Source organism: Amblyomma mixtum, chromosome 1 (assembly GCF_055824585.1).
Source record: "Amblyomma mixtum isolate Tamu chromosome 1, ASM5582458v1, whole genome shotgun sequence".
Taxonomy (NCBI): domain Eukaryota; kingdom Metazoa; phylum Arthropoda; class Arachnida; order Ixodida; family Ixodidae; genus Amblyomma; species Amblyomma mixtum.
The window spans coordinates 63879710-63903207 of NC_143012.1; the positions used below are offsets into that span (position 1 = coordinate 63879710).

Genomic DNA, 23498 nt, shown 5'->3' on the forward strand with positions numbered 1-23498 from the left:
CGCTTGCCTCGTCGTTGCTCTCGCTTTCGCTACGTATATCCTGGCATAGCCGAGCTAAGCCACTGCCAATTTTCCCCCGTGGTGTTTCTTTTTAAGTAGAGAAACAATGCATCCGTTAGTTTCCTGTCATGTGCTACGCAGGGGCAGAACTAACGGAAACCGTTGTCACGAAATCCTGGTTAAAATTTTGAGATCATTGTGGCGACACGCATTGGAACAATGCGAAGGCAAAGCGTCCACGTACTATATCGATGTCCATGACTATTATGATGTTTAAATGTATTTTTTCGTGGTCTTTAGCTTCTAATTAGGTAATTACAGCTCATTAATCAAATATTTTCTACGGCAACACTTTATCACACACTATCTGTCATAATCACTCTTTCACACATTTATCTTCACAGGACGACGTAATCATGCGGAAAAAATTGCGGACACTTTTTGTTGACGCGACACAGCCATATAATGCACCCCATCACTTGAACATACGCGTCCAGGGCTTTGGAGAGCGTACATTTGGGCTCTTCTGTCATAGTTATAGTGTTCGCATATTCTCCTTTTTGAAACTTCGGTAAAAATTGCGACGCAAAATTAGAAACAAAAAACAAGCTTACCATCGGCTCCGCAAAGACAATGTTGGGTGTCGGGGTTATGATTGGGGCTGCCTGCAGGAGCAAAGGAAAAAAAGAACGTCAACAATGAAATAAACAACTCGGACAATTTGGGACTGTTTCACAAAACCATGCTGCATGCTCGCTTCGCGGTAGCTCGCGTCCTGTACTTTCACCAATCACGATAGGCAGGAATGAGAGAGCAACTAAAGTGACGAGTCCATGTCAAGCACGAAATCATTTGTCGACTAGGTTTTGATGCACTTCAGCTAAAAAAAACCTGCGGAGATATGCGGATATATTGATTGTTATAATGAAGTCTTATAACATATGAAAAAAAATTGGTTGTGGTTTAGCTCTGGTTAAACCTGGAGGGACGCGAGCTCCGCCGAGCCGACTACTGTACAGCTGCGACACCTCTCCCCCTCTCCACTCCCCCCTACCCCACTCGACACGGCGCCTGCGCACAGCTCTTGCAGCTCGGTTTCGCCACCAGCTGCTCCGCACCACGTGGCCAACCCACGTGACCAACGGCGCTTCCACGGAGCTCAAGGGGTGCTACGCTGAAGGCTTTAAGAGCTGGCGTAGTGTAGCTCTCGCTACAAAATTGCAGTCACAAACTCTTTACCGTTGAAAACTGCTTGTGTCCAGAATTGTTGGGTATGAATACAACGCCACGCGGCGCATGGATTATGCTTGCCGACTACTTTTTTCTTTAGTTTTATACGGCTAGAGCGAACGCGCATGCGCACACACACGCACGCATGCACACAAAGACATGCGTAGACAAACCTTTTTGTGACCTAATAAAATCCATGATCTTGTGTTCGCCCTCGCCCGGCACGGTTGCGTCCGATAGGATTACTTCAACGTTCTGCCACCCGGGGTCAGAGTTGAGCCGGTGGTGGATGTAAAAATGGAGGCACTTGGTCACCCGCTCCATGAACTCCGTACCCTGCGTTGGATGGACACCCTTAAAAGTACGCCCGACAGAAGTTGTAGGCGATTCCAGTCACGGGACTAGTAAAAATAGTACGTTCATCCCGCTTTAACGCGATAGCCTTGAAGGCCCCGCTGTCCAGATAATCCGGTGTCGGCGTTGTCGGTGTCTGCACTGGAAGAGGCTCGTGATATTAACTTGCCGTGGCTTACCGGGACGCAGTGGCATTGTTGGAAACGACGCAGCTGACGCCGCAGCCAGATCGACCCACGGCAGTACCAACACTGTCCGGATACCACTGAAGAGAAAGACATCTGCGAGTGCTTGGCCGAAATGAGACTTTAGCGCTACGTTATGCCCCTGGAAAATCAACATGCCATTTTCAGCTCCTCGACCCCTTACTACAACTCAACCCTCCTCTCCTTATTGTAAAACTCTCAAGGAGAACCATCGTAGGTTCTTCTTACGCGTCTATGCCTAACAGCTAAGTATATTTATTAACAATGTCATCTACCGCTTCAGCTCAAGTTCGCTGTTTAGTCTCTGCGGAATGCAGTTATGACATGATGTTGCCACGACGACTACAATGCAGTGTCAGGAAGTGTTTATACTAACGCATGGGAAGGGTGCGAGTGGGCACTCAATACAGCTCAGACTGTACGCCGAACAAAAAAAAAGAGCATTGTGGCGAACACAGGTGGAAACTTTGATATGAGTACAAGGCTTGAATGATATGATTCCTGATCGATTACATTCCGTATTTTTTTCTTCTCTGTGAATGGCTGCAGTGAAAGCCACGCCCCCTTTTCTTCGTCACTGGCTCAAGCTTAGCGATGGCGAGGCCGCGTGACTTGCGTGACAAAGAGCAAGAAAAGACAAATTGAACTGAAAAGGCATCGTTGCTCAGACCGCCCATGTAACTGTGAAGTACCACCTCCCATTCCAAAGTGCTCTCCTAAAGAGCCCGTCCTGTCTTGCGTATCTTCTTCTTGTGTCCCTGTGCTACAGCGCTGTGTTAATCTGCCCTGCTTAATAGCCACGAATGTTTTCAATTCCACCGGTTTGAGAGTAAATGCTGCCACCGCATGCTGCATCACTCTTACCGGCGTGATGCAGTTGCTATCGAAGAGCGTACGCTCGGGCGGCAGACGGGCGCCACGTTCCAGAAGGTCGGCGCGCACTTCTTTCATGAGTAGGGCCTTCTCTATCAACTCCTGGGAGGTGCAGAACCGCCGGGCGCGCTGCTGGTTGATCTTGGCTCGGGGCGGCTGCGTGAAGAGTCGCGGAAACACACTGTCGCTGCAGTACTTCTATAACCTGTGCCCTGCAACTGCAGTTTGATCATTTTAACACCTAGAACGGTGCAAAGACACCGCCAAGGGTTAACATTGTAGGCGCGGTGTTAACGGAACATCCCATCGTACTTGCACCTTAAGGGTGTTATCGGGGCTAGCACTCTTTAGGGCTTCCTTTAAGTCCAAAATGTCGTTTTAGGAAGTGACCTTGTGACCTTAGGAATTAGGTGTAAGCATGACAAAAAACGCCTAACATAAAATATAGTGAACTAGGGTTGAGGGAAAGCCTCATTCCGCTAGCCAAAGTCTTTTTGTCGAAAATCTGGCTAGTGTACCGAGGTTCCCGCTCAACTCTGTTAACTTTGTTTTATGTTATCAAGAATCCTATGACGCAAATCAGTCTATCACGGAAACAGTCAAGGTCGTTAAGCCTTACAACTAGTTGTCACTCAAGTAGAAGACGCAGCATGAAGCAGCGAATCGAGTATCTTAAGTACTGTCCGGAAGGGTCGTGGATATATTGCCCCCGAAGAGCGAAGGTTGAAGAGATTAAAGCAAACTCATGCGTAATACCGTTAAAGGCACGCCTGCCAAAGATGTCCAGCTAGTTTAGCTGGTTATCTACTGCGATTGCTTTGATTTTCACAGAAGTCCACGGAGACCATCTCGCCCTAGTCAACCGGGCACGTGATACAAAACCTGATCGGCGCTCTTTAATGGAATGATTCCCTCTATCTCTCATTCTGATGGCTGGAGAACTAGTGACACCATTTCACGTTTATTCTCGCATTTGGCGCCACCGCGACACTGTCGGCATTCCATCATATCACAGTAACCTAGTCACCGAAAGACGTCGCAACAGCAGCGAGGCAAGCAACAGTGAGTGGTACACGCCATTTTTGCACTCCGTAGCCAATGACTAAAAGCAGTAGAGCGACAGCGACACTATTCTGAACAACAACATTTTTGAAGGAGAAAAAGTTTATGAACGCAATTTTTCATACATTGTAAAATTTCACGATAACAATCATTATGTGCGCACATCTCCTGGCGGCAGGCTTGCATTTTTTAGCTGTCAACGTTTTTGCTGCCGTCAAAAGGTTCCCACCGTGGTTTTCTATGGCAGTCTTGACTGCTCGATGCAATCGATGGAAACACTACAAAATAACCATTTCGCTACATATCAGAAGAACGGGCCATTATCTTCAATATTTGAATATCAGTACCTTACAGTTTCGTAATGTTCGAAATTTTTGTCCTAGATTGGTGGACATGGCGGTTACGCATTTCGCATTACTGAGGCTGCATAAGACAGACTTTTACAGAGAAAGATCGAAGCAAGCGAAAGCTAGAACGAAATTAGTTTTTGTTTACGTTCTTATTCAGCTGATCATGGTAGTTACTCTTCAGCGGTGCGCCGAACTTGGGTCTTTTTGGAACTGTGGAGAGCAATCGTGGTTCCTGCAGTTAAGGCCAAAATTCACCAGAAATCTGCTTAATTTCGTCGTACAAGAAGTGTTATTCTATCATTTAAACACCTGCCCGGTTGCTCTAAGTGCATTAAAAGCGACCGCTGCGTAAGGAGAGGGACTGATTAGATAGAGTCAACAATCCGCCGTCGTGCTATCTCATTTAGCGGTTGATTTTTTGCATGTGGAGAGCGATTACGAGTTCGGAAAGGTTATTCAGGAAACAGTTAGTCAGGCACAGTTCAAGAACTAAAGTGCGAGCACCCCTCAAACAAAGTCCTCCAACCCTTTTCGCCCCCCGATTGCCATGACGTCACGCCCAACCGTCCTGAACCTTGCAACATGCACTTGCTAGTGTCCATGACAGCTCTGCCATGACAACCGATCAATGCCATTCGTTGGAGGACTTCCATTGGCGTACATTTGTCACCTTTTAATGCGATAGGATTAGCAGCTCGATGGCACCAGAATGCGTCGTCGCTCATGAAGTTCCCTCTATGGTGGCAGAGAAGCGATATCACCGGACCAGCGAACTGATTTGGTTTGGTTTCGTTTATTGGTGTTTAACATCCCAAAGAGACTAAGGCTATGAGGGACGCCATAGTGAAGGGCTTCGGAAATTTAGACCACCTGAGGTTCTTTAACGTGCACTGACATCGCACAGTGCACGGGCCTCTAGAATTTCGCCTTCATCGAAATTCGGCCACTGCGGCCGGGATTGAACCCGCGTCTTTCGGGTCAGTAGCCCAGCGCCGTAACCACTGAGCCACCGCGGCGAGGGATGGGCGAGTTGGTTATGCATGTTATAATTGAAACAGCGTAAGGCCCAAGGCCTAGGAAGAGAGCCGAGGAAAGGAGGAAGGAGAGGAAAGGGGGAAACATGGGTCCCCATGTTTCATTTTTCATTAGGGTCAAGCGTCCTGTATCGATGTTTTTTTTTTTTAATATTTGCTTGTAGTTCCGTGTTTCCCCTTGCCCCTTCTGCAATTCGTTTTTTATAAATTTTTATCACTGCACCCTCAGCGCGAGGCTTTCAAACCTGAAGTACAACCTAATTTGCAGTAGGAATTAATAATTAGTGAACGACTCAACCCCATCCTATACGTTGTCATGAAGGCATTAAGGTTAGAAAACTTTAAAAAGGCATGGTGGAATAAACCAATTGCCAGTTCGCGCATAACTGTCCAGTTCTAACCAGTTTCGCGTCATGTTTAAGTTTTGTCCTTCACGTACAGCGTGCGCCTTCTAATAGGATACGCAGAAGCTTTATCTGCAGAAGCGAAATATCGAAATATCGTGGTATTAGAAGCTGCGCTGAAATGCCAGAAATATTCGAACGCCAGAAGTTTGGACGCAGGTGTGCCGTACTTACCACACCGTCGACAGCGAGGTAAACAAGTCGCCTCGGACGGACGATGTTGAAGACGCGGTCGATATACTCGAACATCGCGGTCATCATGTCATCTTCGCTCTTGGGAGAAGGCCTACGTTATGAAGAACAAGACAAAGCAAGAAAAAAAATGAGAATTCTTATCCAAGGAAATCAACGTACTGAAAACAGCCGAGCTAAACTATTTTGACATCATATTAACGCAACAGCATCATTAGCCTCATCGGGAAGAAAACGTATCATCGGAAGCTAGATTCGCTGATTGGCTGGAAGGAAATGACGTCGTCAGACCGGAGCGTTTCCATTGGCTTATTGGCAGGAGGTAAGTGACCTCACCAGAACGGAAGTGACGTATTTCCGTTAAAGCCCTCAACAGCTGCTAATATGACCGCATTGCAAGCGCAATGGAATTAGGTGTTTCTGTGAATATTTTACCAGAGTCTATATCTGCAGTCGGAAGAGGCACTCAATAAGAGAGCATGACTCAAGAATGACGCGACTGAATACCCACGCGTGTGACGACTGGCGATGAAATGCGTTGCTCGTGCTGCTGCTGTTGTTGAAAACTTTTATTTCCAGTAAAAGGGAAGGGTCCTGGTTGCGAACCCTATGAAAGGTTCCTACTGGCTTCAGCTGTTCGCTTGGCCCGGTACGCCAACCATTTCTGGCGTGCCGGATTTGTGATATTGAAGATCTGTGAGTCGTTGTGACAGTCCCAGACCATGTGGTAGAAGTCGCACTCTTCACTGCAGTACAGGCAATCAGGTTGTGCGCCTTTTGGTTCCAAGCGTGCAGTTTCTTTTAAGCGTAGTAAACTTGCCCGCTCGCGCACTTCTTCCTGTCTAAGCATCTGTCTAGGGCTGGAACTCTAGTTTTTCTAGCCCGCTACAGGCTGTTTTTCATTTGCCTGCAACACCCAGAACTACTCTCAGATTTCATTTCTTATCCCCTCGCGGCTCAGTAGTGGACAAAAAAAAATACGCTAAAATTTTACCAGGCTCCGCGATACCCGCTGCTGTCGGCATCACGGTCCTCGCGATTCCACTGGGCTGTGCGATCTCAGGAAGGAAACGCAGCAGCACGGTTAGCATGGGTGAAGAAGCCGAGCTACAGCACATTTGTATATTTATGTCTCGGGAAGCATTCCCTATATTCAGCTCCGATTTTTAAATGCTTTGTGAAACGTTTTTGCAAACTCATATCCGCGTCGCAAATATTATTGAATGCGTACAGGCATTGCCGCAGCAAGTTTTTAACACGTGCGATTTCGATACCACCAGGGCTCAAAGGTGCCAGCGATGGCCATTGAGTGATGATAAGGAATTTATAACTTCTGGAAGTTTTTTTTTTCAGGACGTATATTCGGGGACAAAAGTAATATACTCCACGCGGCGGGAGCCGGTGCAACAGAAATCAGCAGCATTATGCCGAGCTATAGCACGAAGCATTGAAACGAGCCAAGCGACATGCCTGCTGATAATAAAGGTCACGCATTGGCTGCCTCGATTCCAGGCGCCGCCTGTAGATGTTCTTGCGACGGTGGAGCACCCGCTTCACCATCGCAAGCAGGAGCCGTGTGACGGTGCGGCTCCTGCCATATTGAGTGTCGCGCGTCAGAGTAGTGCGCGATGTTTGTGCGCGGAATTGGTGCGCGGTCTTCCTCCCGAGTGCTTCCCCCGCGCGTACGGACCCTCTTGGACTCTCCTACTTTGGACACTTTGTGTTTTGGACACTTACGTTGCTTGTGGTTGTATGTATGTGTGCGCATCGGGCGACATCTGTCGCTGTAATGTGTTTTTCTGTTTTGTGGAGGGACGGCTGTCCCTTTTATGCTCCTGGGTCCAAATAGTGCGATAGAGGACAGCTTACTACCTTACACTTCTTTCCGTTCACAGTATGTACTCCCAGGTTACAGCGCGAAATTTAAAATTTTATTGCGCTGCAGAAGTGGTCATTTGGGCCGGTGGGGCTTAAAGGTGCGTGAACTGTATATATAATTCGAATTCTGAACTCCCTCGACGACCCACTTGCGAGGATACTGCGAGTCATCAACTCGTCCATAAGCACGTTTGTTCCACGAATCTTATCCGATAAACGGGCTGTATGCGATGGAAAATGCTGACGTGAATCGAGCGCGTTCCCTCTTAACGCGCGTAGTAGAGCAACAGATACTTCGAAATTAGAAGCACACACGGTGAGAGGTGAGTAACTGAAGAACAGTGACTGAAACTTGCTTGTTCTCTGGATGGGAACAGACGTGTATTATGTTGTTCATGTCCAGGTACAAGTTGTCGAACTCCACGCCATTCGGGTTAGGTTTGGTCGTGTCTACGGGAACCTCGACTTCGTCAACAGTCGTCGCCTGGAACAGTAAACATGGCCAGAAAATAAATTTACGCTGAATCCTCGGCAAAGGTGGGAAAATGCGCTCCAGATATGCCCTTTAAGGGAGTCACGTCAGCGCAGTTTTGATGTTTGCACACTGCCGTACGTCGAAGTTATGGTTTAAGTTGTGCTGCCTATGCACTGTAAACACGAATGGCCCTGTAGAGGAGTCAAAAGGGAGTGAACACCCTTCTAACGCACTCCCCAATAGGCGCCGGGTATGCTGCCCAAGCTCAGGAGCAGATTTCCATCACTATACGGGATAGTTAGAGTTGGCAATGCAAGTATATTCCCACTTCAAAACATGAGAAGTGCTTGCAGTTACATTCTAACCGAGGTTTCAATCTCCTATAATTGATTACCTCAAAGCCTAGATGAGACAAATACGATGGTCTGGGGCATAGTAAAGTAAAATTTCTTCGGAGTTTTTATACTCCCAAGGAAGCTGCGGAATGCTCTGCATAATTATTCTACAAATTCATAGAGGCAGCCGGCATATAGAGAGTGTCACCGTGTCTGCCTGCTGTAGTGGAGATGAAGGTAATGCGATGACTAAAGATGGCTGCCGGCTTGCGAGACTGAGCCCAAGCTACTGTGGCCTTTCGGTCCAGCGTCTGATATGCTTTCACTACATCCTCGCCTCCAGCGCTTTCAACGTACAGATAAAACCCTAAATCAGTGTCTCGGAAAATTCCAGGCACTTCACAGACAGCCAACAGGTGGTCTGTGAACGCCTAATGAAGTACTTGTAACGGCTGCCAACAGCTTGGCTGTTGTGCCCGATACCTGAAGCTGGAACTTCGGTGCAACCCATAAAATAAGGCAGACCTTATGGATTCTGAGCGCAGTGAGCTGTCCCAAACACCTTTCGTCCGATCTTGTGACAGAATCCATTGCAATAACCATGAACACACCCTGTTAACTTGTTCGATTCGCATGGCTTCTGCTCCTTTCTTCCTCATACTCTGGAGACTAATTCTGTTTGAATTTCCATCGCAAATGCACTCTTCTGTTCTTGTTTGAAAAGCTCATGAAGCTCGACTAGCGGTTCATTAAAAGTAATAGGAATACAAACAAATGCAGTGCATCTGCTCTCCTGAGCGCTACAAGAACCATTCCTAAGGATAACGGCTCAAAAAAGTTAAAAATTTGGTTCATAACGTCACCAGGAGCCGTGCTCACCGTCTCTTCGATGCAGCGGGCCATAATGGATGGATACCTCCTTACGAGCCACCTGAACAAGCCCGAGACTCCCATCTTTTACCTAGGAAGAAAACAGCAAAATAAAGAAAATTAAGTTGATTGATTGATTGATTGATTGATTGATTGATTGATTGATTGATTGATTGATTGATTTATTGATTGATTGATTCAGTGAGTGAGTGGAGGGGTGGGTGAGTGGGTGGGTGAGTGAGTGGGTGGGTGCGTGAGTGCGTGAGTGAGTGAGTGAGTGGGTGGGTGGGTAAGTCAGGGGGTGGGTGGGTGAGTGAGTGAGTGAGTGGGTGAGTGGGTGGGTGAGTGAGTGAGTGGGCGGGTGAGTGGGTGGGTGGGTGGGTGGGTGGGTGGGTGAGTGAGTGAGTGTCAGTGAGTGAGTGAGTGAGTGATTCACTGATTCGTTCATTGATCGGTCGGTCAGTAGGTCGGTTTTTTGGCTATACTTGAAGGCACGCTGGGGATAACTGAATTCAACATTTAATGCGATAACGTTAAGGGTTCCGGAACCTCGGAGGCAGGTGCGCCACCTAGTCACGTGACCTTGCGGCATCATCAAAACCTGCCCATCGGATAGTGAATCTCTAACTGTGCACAGTGGCAGGCGGAAGTTGTTTGAGTTGCGGGAATTTGTAGTAGGAGGTATGGCATGTGAAGTTTAACCGCCCCTAGCTGTAAATGCGCTGTGAGTGACTCTGTACTGGAGGGCTTCGATATAATATGGAGTTCTTAAACGGTATATGGAGTTCTTAAACGTGCATTCACGCCGCATAGTCCACTAAGCAATTCGAAGAGGCCAAAGCGCAATTGGAACCAACTGAATACAAATCGATTTCAATTGTGTTTCAGCCCTTGAGCTGTTGTTCATCTGTTTTTTTTTAACTGAAAATGCATAGGCATCTCGCCTCCGTCCTTGAACCAGCCAGCCGAAAGTCAAAGCCACTGCGGCAGGTTGCGGCACAGAATGCTATCGCATCTAGGTATGCCCACGCATGGGACGACACCACTCGCTTGCGATCACATCGGTTTCGAGAAGCTCACCCGCTGCTTCGGTAGTTTCGATCCGTGTTCAAGTCCGACGGTTCAGATCACGAGACCAACCATCCGTTGGCAGCGAAGCCGTGAGCGCCGGAGACTCAGCGGCCCGGCGGTTAGGGACGGGAGCGCCCTTTCTTCTTCTTTGCTTGGGCGACAGCTGCGCCCCCTGTTCTGCTTCGCCTGGTGAATTTCTTTCTTTTTTTTGAGACATAGGGGGCAATGTTTGTTGCCTCAGGCCAAAAAAGGAGTTGAATGAATGAAAAAAGCGCAAATGGTTATATAAATAAAAAAAATGATGGTTGATTATTGTCAAAGGACGAGGCCATTGTTTCGCAGAGGTTTAGCCTTTTAAGGAGAAAGCCTTATAGACTCATGACTCGCCGGCGTGTCCGCGCGCAGAAGTTGTCCCACCCTAGCTGTCATTCAGGCTAATGACGTCATCAACATGGCGCAGTGTGTCCTAACCGGAAACGTACTGCGCATGCGCGTGACGTCACCTAAAACGTCATCACCCCCGTCTACATATGGAGCGCCGACCGCCGCTCCGACGCCACCCTGCCAGCTGCCGGCGCATGCGCGTGACGTCGCCTATGACGTCATCATCGTAGTAGCGGGGGCAGCAACGGAGGCGGAAACGGATTTCGCCTCATTGCACTTAAGTAAGAGCAAAGTCATTGGGTACTCTGGCTTTATTAGTCGCCTATCAACGTTCACAATGGACTTCACTGACTTTTACCCTTGGACGAGCTTTAGTGGCTGGCTTAAATGTGCTGATAAATGTATTGCTGCGTGGCCTCTCAGAACTCATCAGGATTTTTGTAAGTAGTTGTTTTTAGAACTTTCTAGACTTTTTCCTAAGGTGTGCGTACAGGCTGTTTCACCTAATATTGCACACAATTTTGAACAATAGGCTTTTTGAGTTAGAAGAGCACTTTCTTCGGCATAGCATTGTAAGCGGTGTAGTACATAGATAGATAGATATTCTTTATTTCAGACAAGGTCTCGGATACAAGGGCAAAAGGCAGATGTACTCTGCCTGACGGGGCCCAAGCACCCGATACAGTGCTCAGGACAAGCAGCAAAAGAAGAACTTCATACGTTCTCATTATCCAAAAAAACATATTTATACAGGGTAGAAAGTAGGAGGAAGGTGCATACTTTAGCACTGACTAAATTATACACTAGATATTTACAAGGCATATTAGAATGAGAAATACAAGAGAATTCACACAGTTAACGGAAAAACAGGGACATCAAGAATTTCTATGTGAACAACCTTTCAATCATTAGAGTAAGAAGTAAAGCTTTTTGACTGGCTAGTTGGTACATATTCATATTTGAAAATCTATGCGCTAAAAAGACGTTCACAGGAAAAAGGATAGAGACGACAGGAAAGAAGCGCTTCTTTCCTGTCGTCTCTATCCTTTTTTCCTGTGAACGTCTTTTTAGCGCACAGCCTTTCAAATAGAGTAAGAAAGGAGGTAAGTTATAGCATTTCTTTTGAAGGAGTTAAGGGTAACAGATTTCTGAATAATTTCCATGGCCTGTGTGTGTTTATCTCTGTGTGTTTATCTGTGGCATGTGTGTGTGTACATCAGAATACAGCTAAGACGGGATAACTAGTAAGCTGGCTAACTAATACTGAATAATTAACTTTAAGTATTATTGTTAGGCTCGTTAATTCTTAAGTGGTGTGTAGCCCACCGTAACTAATATCCATATATATTTTTTTACAATTTTGAAAAGACGGTTACACACGGCACCGTGGCCCATCAAATTTTGGCTACATCGAGTCAAAATACTTTCACTTTCGAGAAGCCTGCAGGAAAAGCAACCTCTCCAGTGCCTGTAACTCACCGAAATAGCCAAATTTTGTTGGGCTGCAGCGCCCAGGGTGGCCACGTTTTAGAAATTCTAAAAACTGATATGGATATTATTTACAATGGGCTAGACGCCTCTCAATAAATAAGGTTTACGGTTTATGGGGTTTAACGTCCCAAAGCGACTAAGGCTATGAGAGACGCCGTAGTGAAGAAGGGCTCCGGAAATTTCGACCACCTGGGGTTCTTTAACGTGCACTGACATCGCACAGTACACGGGCCTCTAGAATATTGCCTCCATCCAAAATCGACCGCCGCGGCCGGGATCGAACCCGCGTCTTTCGAGTCACCAGCCGAGCGCCATAACCACTGAGCCATAGCGACGGCTCTCAATGATAAGTAGCCAGCAGTAATAGTTAGGCAACTTAAGAGTTAGCTATTCAATATTCAAGCTGTATTCTGATGTACTACGCCACTGACGATACTATGCCGAAAAAGCGCTTTTCTAATTCAAGAAGCGTGCTCTTAAAAATTATGTAAAATATTAGGTGAGACGCCCTGTATACCTATTATACTGATTCCGCAATGTTTCATATATTGTGTATTAAATGGTGCATACACGCGTCAGCTGCTTGTCTTCATTTTAGCAGACTGGATACATTAAGAACGGCTAGAAAACTAGCGGTGCAGTTTCGAACGGAACATGAAATATTGCACACATCAACGATACGATGTCGTCCTTCAGCACTACAAAATAATGCGCAGTTCGTCAAACTACAGCAGAGAAATTACGAAGTAACTTTATGAGGCCTTTCCTGGAACGCACAACGTTCTGGACACTGCTGGCTGTGGGAATGTTTTTTGGATGTGTTCGGGTCAAATGGGTACCTCCGGGGGAGATTGCAAACATCCCGATGTGTTAGTTTTGGGACATTTTAAGGATGTTCAGAGTTTGCTGGCGTGTTGCTTTACTAAAGGCTAACTGAAACAAAGTATATCGCCAAGTAAAAATAGACATTTTTCAGAAGTTCGTTCAAGAGACACCGGGTACAACAAGAGATGGAAATAATAATAGGAGTCAGACAAGATGTTGAGCTAGTAGGTTCATAGTGATCGCTAAAAAAAACTGCGCAAGAAGACAGGGCAAGAAGAGACACAAAGACGCACACACAAAGCTCATAACCTATAAATAAATAAAAATCGACTCCTCGCTCACTTTTCTTTCTCTTTCGCTCCACAGGCTGCGGGGTGAGAAGGTTCTGCTCTTTCATTCGTCGTTTTGAAAGATCGAACAAGAGTTTCGTTCGAACAGCCGAAGGAAGCAGTTATGACAGTTGGAAGTCCTGCGCTTTGTCTGAAGGAAGCAGTTGGAAGTTATCCCTTACAAAATTTTTTCAGACAGGCTATATAGACTTCTGTCTGTAAAGTCTATAGACGCTCTAGAGAAAAATCCTAGAGAACAGTCTATAGGCAATCAAATGCTATATAGACAGTTTGTAGGCAATATATAGATTTTTGGCCATAGATTTTCAGTAGACTTGTCTATCGACAGTTTACAGAGTATGAATAGACAAAAATAAATATCTATAGGAAGACAATGGAGTCTACAAGGAGTCTATAGACTGTCTAAAGACCATTTTTATAAGGGATGAGCTTTGTGTGTGCGTCTTTGTGCCTCTTCTTGTGCCGTCGACTTCGCGCAAATTTTGACAATCATGATAGGAGTGAGCTCTTCAGAAAGGGCCTGTAAATAGATGTCGTCCTTTAAACAGGCATCCTTTAAAAGCAAGCCATTGCCGACCGCTTGAACTGGCCTGCACTTGCAACCACTCGCAATCATTCTCAAGTGGAGAGTGTGACTGTGGCGGCGTTAGGACTCGCGGCTTCTGGGAGCAAAAACGGCGTGATTGGGTGTACATTGTGATCGACGCAAACACCAATCACATGACTGAACCGTACGAACTCCAGATAGACGGAGTGCGCTGAGTCACTTTACATTTTGACGGTGGCTGCCATGCTGGGCTGTGACTGCAGAGAAAATGTGCGGGTTCGATCCCGGCCGCGGCGGTTGAATTTCTTTGGAGGAGAAATTCTAGAGGCCCGTATACTGTGCGATGTCAGTGCACGTTAAAGAACCCCAGGTGGTCGAAATTCCCGGAACCCTCCACTACGGCGCCTCTCAAAGCCTTAGTCGCTTTAGGACCATAAACCCCATAAACCATACACCAACCGTAACCAATATAATATTTGAGCCCATTTTTTAAGATGTCAGAGCACGTGAAAGAACCCCAGGTGGTCGAAATTTCCGGAGCCCTTCACGACGGCGTCCCCTCATAGCCTCAGTCGCTTCGGGACGTTAAACCCCAATAAACCAAACCATTTTTTAAGGTGTATTTTTCAACAGGCGGGACACCAATTGCCGCGTTACAGCCATCTGCGGCCGCTTGATGCGCATTTAGGAACTTGCAGCTTTGCACAGCCTCTCCTGATCGAGTTAGAACAATGCGTACGGACAAACATAGGTGGATCTTTCCGTTGTGCTCTCAACACATAGCAATCAGTCTTCCGCTGAGCTGCAATCACTCAGAACAATAAGGACTTGAGGATCCACAAAGAAGGAACATGACGGCTTTCGAAGCTTCTAATCTGGTTTTTCCGATCCCTGTGTTTGCAGGCGTTTGTACAGCGTATAGTTTTAAATATTGACACTGCCTGCGCTGCTCGCATGAGAGGGCTATTTTCGAAGTGCAATGCGTGCACTACAAAGCGCGTGACACGACGCTTCGAGTAGAATGTGTATTTGCCCCCTGCAGCAGCCGAGATAGGCGTGCTATTATTGTAAAAATGACGGAGGGCTCACTCTAGGGACCCAGCATTCAAGTCAACACGGAAACAGAAACAATGCAAAAGATGTCAGCTTTTATCAGTCCTAAAAAGAAACCTAACCCCCCCTCCCCGCACGCACGCACGCACGCACGCACGCACGCACGCACACACACACACACACACACACACACGCACGCACGCACGCACACGCACGCACGCACGCGCACGCACACGCGCGCACGCACACGCGCGCACACGCGCGCACGCACACACACACACACACACACACACACACACACACACACACACACACACAAAACATTAAACACGTGAAAGGCACGTTGGTTCTTTTGTATAAATACACCTCCTAGTGTCGCTGTTTCACTCACAGGATCGCATCTTGAACGAAGAGGTAAGTCATGTTATGCATTCGAAGCTACTCGTTAGGTCTTCGGTGGTGCTATGCTTGATTTTGTTCTCGCTGTAATAGCCCTTCATCAGTAAGAACGATTCTTGGCGTCTAGGTTCTAGAAAGGGCAGTTGATTTTAAATTGGCAACTGTATCTAAATGGGCTGCAATTCTTGACTGAAGCCAGACGGCCATAGAGCTGTGGATGTTTATGCACTATATACTATGTTTATGCCCTATGGATGTATATGCACTATATACTATGAATGTTTATGCATTATATAAGAATAGTGACCTCAGATTAAATACAATACTTACTAAATTTACATGCGCACTGCCCCAATCCCGACGAGCATACTCCGGATCCAGATCATGAACGTTTAAGACAGGTTGCCGACGGACTACAAGACACCATGCGCTGACTGCCATCAAGCATACATTGGCGAAACAAGAAAGTTTTCTAGACGGTTCAACGAGCACAAACGTTCCGTAACAATACTTCTTCAGACTTGATCAGTGCCCATGTTTAACTTCTTTCCATGACTGACTAGACGAACTTGCGTCGAAGCCTTGATTTTGTTCTGCATCAGTGGTTCCAAAACTTTCTCAACCTTTATGTTTTTACACGGAAAATACGCCGAGAGAGCTTTTTTTTTTTCAGCTCAATAGTGCAAGTCTAGAAGTTGGCCGAGATTTAGCTACCACATATATTTCTTTTTGTAGAGGAGTCACACTCTATTCACTAGAGGAACACTGTGTTGCACTAGAACCTAGAAGATTTTCAATTAAAAGTGACACGACTGAGCCACAGCTACAGTGGCTGAGAACTGCGACTCATTCCTCAACGCTCCCTTTCTTTTCTCCCTAACGCAGCTAATCACCATGAACGTTTACCTGCTCTTGAGCCTCATCATACTCGGGCAAATGTGCCGTAAGTGAAAATGCTCAACACGTTACGCATTCATTACTGCATGCGTGTCAAAGCAAGGGCTTTTCAAACTAAAACAACAAATTACCAAAAAAGCATTGTACAGGATCAAGTTGACGCTGGAATGTGTACCGAGTGTGGCACGAAAATCGCTATAACCGGATACGGAGTAGGACGGCGCAGGTTATTTGACTAATTAGGAATCACTGACTGCAGTTACGTGGAGAATGAGTTGAAATGCACATTGAGCCGCATGGAAAATGAGCATATTTTGTCAGTGTTTAGGAAGTGTTTTGCTTGAGAAAAAAAATTGTACAGAATTTCTGCACCGCTGCCGTATTTTATGTAGGCGAACGCACACTAAAAAGATTCTTTTTTTTTATGTATTATAAATCAACCGAGATTCATTCGCCTGATAGCCATATTTATGAGCTATCTTTTTTTAAATGGCCCTTATTGATAAGACGCCAACGGCTTTTTTTTCGTATCCAGTTATTTGAAAGCTTCTTGTGTGTTCGTTGGAGCTCTCTGCGATACTACTCCTGTGCAAGAGTGGTATGTTACATTAAATAAACGTACTAACTCCACGGACATTGAACGAGACTTAACCGATAAAAGGTATATATTACAGGGTCGTTCTGACTATATTATAGGTCGAAGGAGCTCTAATATATCGGTTATGCTAGTTCGTTTTAAACATTGCGTACGGCATCAGTAAGCCAATATCGTAATGTAATGTCGGCGACAGGCAATTAGATGAGTGGGTGAGTAGGTAGGTAGGTAGGTACGAGTAGTTGGGTGTGGCTTTATGAAGGGAAAAAAAGAGCTGATCTAGTCCATATCGGCTTTCAGTGGTACTTCTTTCATAAGAGTATACCTAATAAATTAGTTTCAATTGCACAATTGATCAACTAAGCCTTGACGGCTGCTTACCGTCCGGAGCAAAACTTCAGGGGGCGCTTTGTTGACCTAAAGCGCGGTGGGCCGAAAGCATTAAGCGTGGTGTTGCTGCTTGTGTCACTGATGTGTTGTTAAGATGTTTAGCTATGCCTCTGAGAGTGGAACGCGACAGCGTCTTGCAACGCTGCCAGGGAGTCCACAGAACGCCATCGCCCGTTCGGCTCTACGCCTTGCTCATCGGTAAATTGGTTTTTGAGGAAAGGAAATGTATCTGTCTCGCATACATCGGTGGACACCTGAACCTCGCCGTAACGGAAAGGCAGGAAGATGGGAGTGAACGAAGACACCGCATTCACTAGACGCGCCTTTGTTCATTCCAAACCATCTAGCTGGCATGGCGGAGTTGTACTCCAGAGACCCTGGTTCGATTCCCCAAATCGACCAATTGCCTACTCGGTTTAATTTATTTATTTAATTGTTAAATTGGTTGTGCGGTTCCTAGGCCAAGTACAATTGGCCTCGTTTGAAATTCGCGCTCTCTGACGTCACGACCATTTCGACCAATTGAAAAGCGTGACATTTCTGTCGACAGCTCCTGCTTACAACGGTGAAGCATTAAAGACTTCCGCCTTAAAATGTTATAAAAGAATGTGTGAAGTGTGCGCAACGTAGGACAGGTTAATGAATTCCGCGAAGTTTAAATCAATCGGCATCTCACAAAGCCCACCTGTAGCTGTCCCGTATCAAACTTGAAACTCTATGCGTACCTTAGGCCACAGAGTCTAAGACACCATGTGTATGGTCATTGAAGGACTATGGTATGGTTCAAATCACAGTAGATTTAAAGGTAAATAGTATTATTACACCGCTGTCTGTTACCGCAGCGCTTAGTTCATTTTGTTGAGCTTGCAGCCTCTTTTTGAGAGGAGCAACTTGTGGCAATTCTTTTCCCAGTGCTGTTTTATTGTTCACTGCAGAAATCCAAGCTGCAGCGTTGAAGGAACCGGGAGAGGCTGAAGGCGAAGTGCAGGAGCTTCCAGAAAAAATTGCCGGATATATCATGCAACATCGCGAGGATCTGATGAAAATTGTGAAGCTCCTGAAGACTTCGAATAACGCCGTCGGTGACGAAACGAATGAACAGTTCTTCAACTGGATCGCTCGACAAATTGAAGGGGTCAAACGCATCATTGGATGACCGACTCTAAATGACCTTATTTTTGGAGTTAAATAAAAACGTGCGTGCCGATGTTAATTGGTCTATGCATGATTTTTTACCGCAAGTGCATTACGCGAGACGTTTTAGTACAAGAGGTGCTTTTTTTAGAGTGTTAGCTTTAATACTAGCATTACTCAAGGTCCCGTTAGTAAGATATGCAAGGTCGTGCAACACCGGACCAGTGGGTGGTATCATTGGTACAGAGATTGCGGCCCGCCTAATTGGCGTAGAATGTTCGGAGTGGTATCAAACGATTCAGCGCTTTACGGAGCATAAGATTACTAGTAAAAAAAGTGTAACTTGTCACAGGGCTTCGCAGCGACGAACTTTACTTCCACAAACCATGACCTCATGAAACTTCAAACATCCATTACGACCAAACTAATTGACGTCGGACATTCCAAGTAGTGTCAAACATTTGTTCTTCGCGCGCTGTATACTTTGGCACCAAAAAAGCAGATATCCGGATAAAACAAAAAATTTGTACCGGGTGTAGCGAAGATGGCTGATAAAGTCGTTCCATATTGCTAGCTCGATGCTCGTAGGCTGCCTCAGCGTTTTGCTCTTCTTTATTGAGCGAAAATAGGCATCTAATTGAAGGGCCACTGCCGATGTTTGGAAGGGAAAGAAGAGCATTTTCACACGATAAACAAGGAACTTATCCCGCATACCTCTCACACTGGCTAAAAGCACAGGAAAAGTATGTGCTTGGTGGCGCTCTGAAAGAGAACATACTTTTGTAAGTCTGCCGTGTTTGAAATCACACAACAGTTTGTTACATCATCACAATTGCCTGTCCGTGGCGCACATAGACACAGACACTGCTGGGGGGTAAAACGACGCTTATTCTATCCCCTGTATATCAATATTGGCAGTTTTCGCAAAATCAACATCACGCTGCGGCGGCACCGGAAACTATAGGCTTAAATGCGTAAATATTATCTCTAGACGGCAGATGTGAATAGCAAAGTTGGAGAGCACCTTCAGAAACCCTCGTTCTATTTATTTGCGCTAAAGAAAGCCTCACAAGCATCTTTTTTTCCGAGCTGCAAAGAAAGTCCGCGAAATAGAAAAAAAATCACGCGACTAGCGCATTCGCGCCCCACAATTGTGCTGCTCTCAATCCTGGCTTGAGTGAACGAAATCAGCTGCTGGTATGGCCCGACGACCCCACTGCTCCGGCAGGCCGATGTGTCGCAGCAGAGATTCCGCCGAACTATCCAGCGGAAAGCCCGATCGGTCACGAACCGATTTCTGCCGCCGGAAAAAATCCCGCCGATTCTCATCGGCCAATAGGACGGTGAGTACGAGGTTACATTCCCGCGGCGACAAACATGGCGGCGCCCATGGAGGAAGAGACGCCCTTCGATGCATGACGCCTCGCATCGGACTGGATTCGTCGTTGTTACTGCCTTCTTTAGCGTGTTCACTGGCCATAAATGGGCCACCGGTCTTTCGCTTCGTCTCATCTCGTCCATAAGAAAACGTACGAGTAATAAATTTGCTTTATTTTTTTTATTTAGAGTGAAGATTCTGCACTTCTAGGCTTGTTGACAATAATGGTTCCCCTCCTAACCAACAGATGGCGTCACTGGGCTAAAGAACGTGGCGCCTGTTTTAAAAGTGAGAATGTTAGAAATAGTGCAATATGAAGGCGGGGAAAATAGAAGCATTGATTCTCCATTCGAGGTTGCGGAGGTGTGGGCAGCGTTACAGGACCTGAAAAAGAAATCGGCTCCAGGCCCTGACGGGATCACCAACACCACTCTGAAGAACTTGGATGATAATTCTATCTCTTTTCTAACTGAGCTAATGAACAAGATTTGGAACGGTGAGGACTTACCGGAGGAATGGAAAATCTCTAAATTAGTGCTTATCCCTAAGCCGGGAAAAAGTCTTGATCTGGGCAACATGAGACCCATCTCTCTGACGTCTTGCTTGGGCAAGCTCATGGAAACGGTGGTGCAAACAAGAGTCTCGCGCTACATGGAGAGCGAGGGACTCTGGCCGGTTGAAATGGTAGGTTATAGACCGCGTCTCAGCGCACAGGACGTTATGTTAAGGCTTAAACATGATATACTTGATGATCCCGACGGAACTAAAGGGGGCAGGGCAATCTTGGGGCTGGATCTTACAAAAGCCTTCGATAACGTTGAGCACAAAGCGGTCCTTGAAGGCCTCGTTGAAGCCGGAGTAGGCATCAATTGCTTTAACTATGTCAAAAGATTCTTAAGTAATCGAAAGACCACTATAAGCTTTGTAGGACTTTCCTCGAAGCAGATTGGGCTCGGAAATAAGGGGACCCCTCAAGGTTCAGTCCTCTCTCCAATGCTCTTCAATTTTGCCATGAGAGGACTATCCCACAGACTAAATAAAATTGACGGGCTAAAGCACAGTATTTATGCTGATGATATAACTATTTGGACAGCAGGGGGAACGAACGCTGACATCTCATACCGACTGCAGGCAGCGGCAGAGGTGGTTGAAAACTATGCTCTGGAGAGAAGGCTTTCCTGCTCCCCTCAAAAATCTGAGATCTTCTCGCTTAATAACAAAGACCAGATGAAGAAAGAGACTCGCTTCCCTCACCTATACGGCTCGATAGAGGTTGTTGGTGGTGGTAGGTTAGTGCCTAGGGTTGACACTATCAGGGTGCTTGGATATTTTCTCCAGACGAACGGGCGTAACACAACCACTATCATGAAGCTTAGTACCTATGTCACCCAGGTCATAGGTATCTTTAGGCGGATCTCCCTCAGAAACAAAGGCCTGCGAGAGCACTGTCTCCTGAGATTAGTACAAGCATTCATAGTGAGTAGGATTGCATACGCGACACCATTTCTGAAGCTTAGTGGGCAAGAGGAGGAGAGAATAGACAAGTTAATACGAAATGCATACAAAAGAGCTCTCGACATCCCACCGAACTCCTCAACGGAGAAACTCCTTAGCATGGGAGTCCACAATACATGCGCGGAGATCACCAGGGCAGTAAGAGAAGCGCAAATTTGGAGGCTTAGCTCCTCAACAGCAGGCAGGCAGATCCTCAATGACCTAGGGGAGAGCGAGAGGAAGCCCCCGTATACTGCAGAGCTAATCCCCTTAGACATACGGAAGCATCTCAAAATGGCCAGTATACCTAAGAACATGCACCCGGAGCATGATAAAGAAAGGAGAAGACACAGAGCTCGAACAATAATGAACAATCTTGCCCGGGACCCGCCGGGTAACATAGCCTTCTGCGACGCAGCCTGTGGGTCCGATGGCGCCTCTGTCATTGCAGTAGTTGATGGGAATGGGCAGAAAGTGACAGCAGCATCGATTAATACTAGGAGTGCATTAGTGGCAGAGGAAGCTGCTATTGCTCTTGCGTGCGTCAGTACCAAAGCCAAGATAATCTTGTCTGACAGTAAGGCAGCTGTCCACAACTTTTGTAAGGGGGTGGTCTCCAGTCAAGCCACTAAATTACTAAGAAGATACCCCTCAAGCAGAGAGGTCTCCCTCATATGGGTTCCTGCTCATGAGGGCATTCCGGGGAATGAGGCTGCTCACAGCCTCGCTCGAGAATTATACATCCGAGCAGCTCTGGAAGTGTCCCGGAGTGGGAATAAAGACCCTCTCATAACGTATAAAGAGATTACTGAGACACCGAGACTAGATAGGAGAACACTCTCACTTCCGGATAGGTCACTCACTCCAAAGGAGTGCAGGGCCTGGAGGAGGCTTCAGGTCAACAGATTCTTTTCCTACTTTATACTGCACGACGAAGACACTGGGGAGCCTGAGCTCTGCAGTAGCTGTCACAGAATCACTTCGCAAAATCACTTAATTTGGGAATGTCAGGATTCTCCTGGGGCTAAAACACAAATCATCCCAGACCTTGCCACCTGGGAAGCGCTGATCCGAAGCCACGACCCGGATCAGCAGAGACTCATCATCCGTCAGGCGGAGACAGCTTACCACAAGACTCTCTCCGCGGTCTCCGGTGCTGAGAGCCGGCTGGGAGGCGCCCCCTCCTAATTGCTGCGCCCCGACCGTGAGGCCCCATGATGCCGGAAATAAAGTTCGTTCATTCATTCATTCATTCATTCATTCATTCATTCATTCATTCATTCATTCATTCATTCGTTCATTCATTCATTCATTCATTCATTCATGCAACATCCGGCAAAGCAGCTGCATTTAGCGTACGTAAGCGTGCCATACCGTTAGAGTACGTAGACGGCATCTATTAACCTCTTGCCATATCTGTGTGCGCCGTGAGCAGACGACGAGCGACGAACTGGTGGCCGGAAGGTGTAAACGAGGCAGCATTTCGGCGGCGGTGGATTTCGCTGGTCCTCGCCGCCGAATACCCAAGTGTGAACGCTCCAGTAGGCCCTCATATTCTTTATCCATTTTCGCGTGGTCTAATGGTCTAATGTGGCGGTGGTCTAATGGGGCGCAGCACCCTAGTTCAGGTACCAGCACTCTCTCCTGTATACACGTATACAGCCTTTGTCAAAAGTAACCAGGCTGCATGATTTGCTTCGAGATTGTACAAGCCCTTAAAGCTTTCCTGAAGATGAAATGATCGTTAAAGGTGAGGACTGGGGGTCTTCTTACCTTTCACACACCTTTTGATCTTTAGGAAAGCCACAAGGGCTCCACTATAGAAGCTAGAAGCAAACCATTCAGCCTGGTTACTTTTGACAAAGACTGTACGTCGTGTTATACTATATGTAGGCTGTCAAGCCGTGCCTGGCCAGAGCGTGTTTTGGCTAATAGTGTGCACTGATTTGTGACGCATCTTCCTTGAAATCCTGGTAACTGTTAGCTACCACTAGGGCTATACGGCGAGTGTTTGAGGTAGTCAAGGGTTCTCTTTATCAGTTTTTCTATGATGACACTCACTGTAGGGCGACCATAAAAAAGTGATGGCAGCAGAAAGGGAGTGGCCGAGAGCAACCGCGTCTCTGGATCACTGGTTGCTTCAGCAAAGTCATCGACGGAGGGGCTTTTGTGGTGTGGCTTTCCTTGGCATGACTTGCACTAAATGACCACAGCATGATCTGGTATT

General features: G+C 46.6%; 1 protein-coding gene across 1 annotated transcript in view; it reads right to left on the reverse strand.

The window, feature by feature from the left end:
* The window catches only part of LOC149366508 (5'-3' exoribonuclease 2-like), a 67735-nt gene extending 58388 nt beyond the window's left edge, over positions 1-9347 (reverse strand). Inside the window, exons 1-6 of the mRNA XM_089571149.1 lie at positions 9273-9347; positions 7940-8067; positions 5688-5799; positions 2655-2819; positions 1404-1566; positions 615-665 (exon numbers count right to left, since the gene is read on the reverse strand). Coding sequence (XP_089427275.1) covers positions 615-665; positions 1404-1566; positions 2655-2819; positions 5688-5799; positions 7940-8067; positions 9273-9347 — 694 coding nt within the window. The remainder of the gene's footprint in view (positions 1-614; positions 666-1403; positions 1567-2654; positions 2820-5687; positions 5800-7939; positions 8068-9272) is intronic.
* Between the last annotated feature and the right edge of the window lie 14151 nt (positions 9348-23498).